Source organism: Tribolium madens, unplaced genomic scaffold (genome assembly GCF_015345945.1).
Source record: "Tribolium madens isolate multiple individuals breed KSU strain unplaced genomic scaffold, Tmad_KSU_1.1 Scaffold_20;HRSCAF=117;Tcas5.2_LG4, whole genome shotgun sequence".
Taxonomy (NCBI): domain Eukaryota; kingdom Metazoa; phylum Arthropoda; class Insecta; order Coleoptera; family Tenebrionidae; genus Tribolium; species Tribolium madens.
Window position 1 is genome coordinate 2,930,118 of NW_025400985.1, and position 6,292 is coordinate 2,936,409.

At 29.9% G+C, this 6,292-nt stretch overlaps 2 protein-coding genes across 4 annotated transcripts in view; both read right to left on the bottom strand.

The window, feature by feature from the left end:
• LOC123005053 (transmembrane protein 53-A) overlaps window positions 1-1,714 on the bottom strand; it is a 4,200-nt gene extending 2,486 nt beyond the window's left edge. The window contains exons 1-2 of the mRNA XM_044398653.1: window positions 1,473-1,714; window positions 1,147-1,422 (exon numbers count right to left, since the gene is read on the bottom strand). Coding sequence (XP_044254588.1) covers window positions 1,147-1,422; window positions 1,473-1,547 — 351 coding nt within the window. The 5' untranslated portion in view covers window positions 1,548-1,714. The remainder of the gene's footprint in view (window positions 1-1,146; window positions 1,423-1,472) is intronic.
• Window positions 1,715-2,076: 362 nt separating this feature from the next.
• LOC123004677 overlaps window positions 2,077-6,292 on the bottom strand; it is a 10,122-nt gene continuing 5,906 nt past the window's right edge. The window contains exons 5-10 of one of the 3 annotated variants that reach the window (XM_044398042.1): window positions 4,430-4,504; window positions 4,023-4,183; window positions 3,818-3,961; window positions 3,605-3,770; window positions 3,417-3,558; window positions 2,077-3,370 (exon numbers count right to left, since the gene is read on the bottom strand). In XM_044398042.1, coding sequence (XP_044253977.1) covers window positions 3,154-3,370; window positions 3,417-3,558; window positions 3,605-3,770; window positions 3,818-3,961; window positions 4,023-4,183; window positions 4,430-4,504 — 905 coding nt within the window. In that variant the 3' untranslated portion in view covers window positions 2,077-3,153. Of the gene's footprint in view, window positions 3,371-3,416; window positions 3,559-3,604; window positions 3,771-3,817; window positions 3,962-4,022; window positions 4,199-4,429; window positions 4,505-6,292 lie in introns of all 3 variants that reach the window. The other 2 variants (XM_044398040.1, XM_044398043.1) reach the window with 2 other exon arrangements.

Consider the following 6,292-nt stretch of genomic DNA (forward strand, 5'->3'; position numbering starts at 1 on the left):
ATTAAAAATTTTTTTTTCTTATTACCAGAAAGATAAAAAAGATTTAAAACAGTGAACAAAAATGTCAGTTGTCATTAAAAAAATTTTAAAATGACGTCGCAACTCAAAAACATATGATGTCATCAATTGAACTTTTTTCTTGTATCAGGTACCAATTTTTTCATTATTTTTTTAAGGAATTATAACAAAATACAGTTACGGAATTTAAATTTCGGGCAGTATTTTTCTGATACTTCAAAAAGTTCACTGTAAACTACCTTTTACTGTCATCATGGCTGACATTTGACAATTAAACTTGTCTGTCAGTGACGCTATTTTTTAAGTCAAAATGACATAAACATGACAAGAGTAAATCGCACTAAATTATGCAATCAACAATACACCTGTGCACCACAATAGTACTAAAAAAGGGGCGTTTTTGGCTTTAAATTTGTCACTGGAATCCAGTGTAACGCAGAATTCTTTTTCTTTATATAGAAAGTTTAAATTTGTGACATATTTGACTCTAAAAAATGTAAATGTAGCGTTGTTTTTTTAATAAAAGTTTGAAATTTTAAATTTTGAACTAAACTTACAAATCACATTAAAACACAAAACCCTGTAAAATAGTGCTTTGTACAAATAAGCAATCAAGAGTTCATAAAAAAATATTTTGTCACACGATGTGCAATGTCGTCCCTGAATCATTTAATTCTGTTGAAAAAAAAATATTTAAAAAAACATTAATACTGTTAAGCATATTACAATTGTAATTATTAATAAAAAACGAGTTCATTAAAATAAACCACTTTTCATTATGTCTTAAACTTAGTTATATATTAAACTTAAAAGTCTCAAAATTGTTACCGGTTGTTAATATCAAATTTTGAATAACGAGTTACATGGAATAGTTAAAAAAATATTTCAATGTAAAAACCATTTCAAAACAATGATTAATCTTTAATAAAGTGTTTCGATAACCCTGTCTACCAATTACTGCAATGTTATAAAAGCAATGACAATAATTTGAAACATTTTCTTACATTGCGTGTACTTTGTACCCTCAGCTGTTTAATTTGATAGCTCAATAAATGGCCTGTCGCTTAATTGAATTGCTAATTACAGTTTTTTGCAATGTTGATAAATTTCTATTCATAAAAACCGTACCTGTGATCCTTTAAGGGGCCAAAGCAATTGCCAAGGAGTGATGGTCACAGTCATAACATCAAAACCTTTCTTAATATAAAAATCGGCATATTTGTAAATGTGTTTTCTTTTAGCCATGAGCCATGATAACATGACCACTAAAGGTTTCTCCTCTTGCGGCTCCAATTTAAAATTAATCACTTTTCCGGTTTTCTTTTCACCGGAAAGTAAAGTGATATTTTTTGTAATTTCCATCGAGGAAATGTTCCTGATTGGAATCATAGAGGTTAAAATCACCTGAAAAAGACAAATAAAAATTCGAGTCGATTAAAATACAATCAACTCACATAATTTGATGATGGTTTTCGTAAAAAGGAAGTTCCTGACTTAACAAGGACCACAATTGGACGGAACAAAATCATGCTAATTAATAGGTTTCACGTTTTTACTTTTACACCACAAATCGATTAAATAAAGCGGGAATACCGTTTAAATGTTATGTTCACGTCTTATCACATTCACAATGTTAATCACATTGTAGAAATATGATCGGCCTTGAGAAGAAACGATCATGTAGTGTGGACGTGGATCAGCTGATGGATCGTTTGAATGAAAATAATCAAATAAACGCATTTTTTAATTTCTTGAATCAGCCCAAAAGGCTAAAAACCGTAAAGGTTGGAAAAATCGATTAAAATTAAAAATAATTAAAACATAACATAAATAAACAATTAATCGATTAAAACTGAAAATATATAAACAAATAATTAAAAACACAGTTCGATGTCTATTATCACTTATCTACGTTTTGTATACAGTAGTTTTATTGTTGTCAACATTTTTTTTCACAAAAAGAGATTACGTTTTCCTCGATTTTAGTGTGTTTTAATCAAATTTGCATCAGTTATTCAAGGCTAGGAGATTCACCAGATTAGGTTTTAATAAAGAAGAAAGTATCATGCTATTTATTTAATATAAAAAATACATAAAACATGAACGAAGTGCAGCGTGCAACTTCCCGAACACAAAATCTGATAAAATGGAGATCGTTACATATGCGTATATAAAATTTGGTATTTATTTGGCAATTGAATTTAAAATAAATGCAGATAGTTTTTGGTAATTGCAATGCATCATTCTAATCTTTGGTATAAAATATTTTAATAGAGAAAATGTGCAGGTACGAATTTTTTCTCAAAACTTGAAACTTACCGAAATGTGCAATTTACACAATGCCAAGTTTTTGTGAGGAATGTAACAAAAAAGGATTTGACTCAGTGTAAAATGCACTTAACGATTTTGTACAAATCCAAAGAAAGATATAAAACATGTACAAAATCAGTTTTAATAACGTGTATAAAAATATTTAAATAATTGTACTTAGAGACATTTTAAGTTTTACCAATGTAATTATTTTAGAGAGCCAGAACTCTGTTTGGTGTTTATAATAATTGGGTACTAACATTTATAATAAGCAATAAATACTAAAATTCTTCTCTTCTTCGACACCGAATAGTGTGTAAAATACCCAAAGCATTGACCAGAAATAATAGATACACAAATGTAAAAGTAACAAATAACATCAAATACTTAGGCAAAACTTACAAACTGGAATGTATCTCTCCATGCATAAGATTAAACAAACATAACACACAAAATAATACTTAAGACTTTTTCAACATTTTTGTACTTTAATATTGAATTAACGTAGCTGTAACATAGTGTAACAGTCAGCGTCAAAATTCAGTCGTAAGACTCGAGGTTTCCTATTACACTTTAAACGAATTCCACGTTAAATTAATGTGATTTTCAATTTAAACCAAGTTTTGCAACCAAATTATTTGTGCTTCACTTGAAGCACCCCTGGTGTTATAGGGACCTCGAAGACACCTTAAATCTGAAACCACTATAAATCGTCCAAAGTCAATTTAACACACAGTATTTCCTATAGTTTGTAAAACATTTCTATATTAATTTTAATAAGCGTACGATTTTATTGAATTTCCTAATCGGATTCTTGTAGCCGACTTAAATACGAGGCTTATACGTTAAAGTTACACAGATTGTTTCATTTTTTTTGGCAGTAGGAGTACCAGCATTACTGTCATCTGTAATATTACCCCCTGGACAAGTACATAACTCAGTCTTGGTCTTGAAACTGCACGATCTTGATATGTTTTCACACTTTATCTTGAAACTACTGGAACGCGAATTCGAGCTTTTCCTATCACTGCGACCCTTAAAACTATAATAAAATTAAAAAAAAAAAGAAATACTGCTAGTTTTAGTACCTATTGGACCTGGAACCATTCTCTTTGTTTCTTCGACTAGCTGACCTATGAAGATAATGTCGTTTATCACGAGAGTTGGATCGTCGAATACTTGGCCTTTTCTGAACGGATTCGGCACTAAGTGATAGACCGGCTATACCGACTGGAAATTGCTTTAATAAAATTGTTTAAATTTGTTTCGACTATACCTATAGTGCCTGATGAGGAGCGCCTAAGAATCGCATTTGTTAAAACCGAAACGTCGGCTTCATTCAGAGGTAGATCCAGAGACCCTCCACAACTGGAACATTCAACAGATGGCGCTAAAAACCACTGCGAACGCGTCTTCATTCGTTCGGTCTGTCTTTCATGCACCTACAATAAAAAAATGCATCTCGACTTAAACACACACTAAATTCAACCTGAGGAAGATAACTCAAACTTCTTGTGCTTTCTGCATATCTATTGACAGCTCTGAGTTCCTCAAGTGTCATCTTTGGTCCGGAATAATTCTGGCTGTTACGTGATGAGTGCGTTGCACTAGATGAATGTGATGTATTGTTACCCTACAAAACCCAATTTTGTAATAATTGATATCAAAAAAACACTTTTTTTACAAAAGTGTACCTGAAATAATCCATTTTGTTCCAAGGAAATCGATAGACGTGTACAAGACTCTAAAAGACTGTGTTCTGCGATCATTCCTAAAGACGTGGAACTAACTTGAGGTTGAATACTTGATTCCAATAAAGCTGGAGTTGATTGGCATTCCTCTACTTGTGCCATTGCTGAAAAATGACAAGCTAAAATAGAGTAAAATACTTTCCGATCAAGTGATTTAAAAAATTACATACCTGGAATTAACAAACAAAAAGGAAAACAACACAAAATAAAACAGAATTTAGAAAGAAATAGAAATTTATTTATATTATGAAAATATCACAGCGTTAATTAAAACAAAATATTCAGAAAGTTACACAATACTGCAAAATGCAACTAGACAGTGTTATTTGCACAAACAACGTCATTATTACCTTCTAAACCATAATTTGCGTGCCAGCGGTCACTTTCACAGAGAAGCCATGTTTCTGTTCCCAGAGACAAATGACCTTTAAGAAATTTCAACAATCACAAACAATGTTTAAAAAGCAAACGAATTTTTAAACCCAATTCTGTGTGTTTGTTTTTATTCAACGTTACACAAAAAATTGTTTTTACACTTGTACGTGTCCGATTCTTGTATAAAAGTTAAATTGTGCTTTTATTAATAAAAAAATACAAAACTGTTATTGCAGCCTTGTTTAGAGTACATTTTAAAAATAATACATTACAAAAAATTAAAGGAACAAATATTTTTCCGAAATTTTAATTCATCTAAAAATTGTCGGATATAGATTTCGAACAAACCATTTGGAAGCTTTAAGTTTCTAGTTTTGAGATCTTTTGACAAATTTGTTTCTGTGCAACGGTTACCAAGCAATCCTAAATCATACCGAGATGAAAAAGAAATTCTAAATTTTCTTGTTTACGGACGTCGGGATTTTTTTTAGTTAAGTTAATTCATAAGCCGGTTATTACAAGATCCTTTTAGAATTTTGTGAAAAATCTTTTTTTTCGAACTCAACATTGTCAAATTTGTGATGATCTTGTATATGTTGTTTACAATTATTTAGTAAAGGTACAAAAATTTTGCCAATAAAAGCTACAAATAACATTGAACAGAGTTACAATTTAGGATACAGCTTACTTGTATCCTCTTCTAATAACGTGTAGCAAAAAAACTTGGAAAATTATTTCTCCAACAGAAATAAATAGAGTCAAAGTGCAAACTTTAAACTTTCAGAACTTCGAAATTTTTATAGATAAAATTTTTGTAACATATTTTCCATGTTCCTGGTATCTTACCTTATATGGCATTTTTCTCTGGGGCGTGAGTTCTGGTGCACCTTGTATAGTAAATTCGGTCAATTTTTTTTGTATTTTTTGAGCATTTTGCACGTTTTTTAGCCATGCAGAAACTCAAATTCTAAATTTTCTCAAAAACAAGCTGAAAAATCGAGAAATTGTTTTATTTTTCAACAAAGTAAAAAAATCGCAAAAAGTGGGGAAAAAAGTAGATCGTTTTGTCCATTTCTCAGCGTTTAGTATGTTTTTAGGTAGAAACAGAACTATTTCGTAAAACAAACCGAACATTAATTAAATTAGGTCAAAACTAGTGTTATTTTTGCATTTTTAGAGTGTGTTTTGGCACTTTTTTCAAATACATTCAAATTTTTGCTAAAACTGACTAAAAAATTACCAAATTATATTGAAATTGATATTATTTTAGCGTGTCTCATTAGATGTAGTTCGTTTTTGTACCAGAGACTCATTTATTTTGCAGGATATTGTCAAAACATGCTTAAAAATAACAAAAATACGTCTAAATTGATGTTATTTCGTTTGTTTCATTCGATTTAGCTCTTATTGAGTGAAATTTTGTCAAAAAATAGGATGAAAAATGCAAAATATGGTCGAAATAGTCATTTTTGTTACAAGTACCTAAAATACATTTTTTTAATTAATACAAATTTCCCTAAGATCGTGGACCAAAAAAAAGAAAAAAATACATTTTTTTTCTCACGCTATTTAAAAATAACAGGACTTTATTGGAATAAATAAATGAAATAGCAAATTTAATACAAACACTTATTTCTTAGGATTACGTAATAACCGTCGTAGCTCAGAAAATTTTTTGCCAAAAGATTTCAAGACTAGAAACTTGAAGCTTTAAAATGGATTTTTTTAATATAAATACGACCATTTTTCATTGAGGTGCAATGTTTCAAAAGTCGTGAAAAAATTTAAGAAATTTTCTTCAAAATGAAAAAAACAATTTTTTTCGACTTTATTTACAA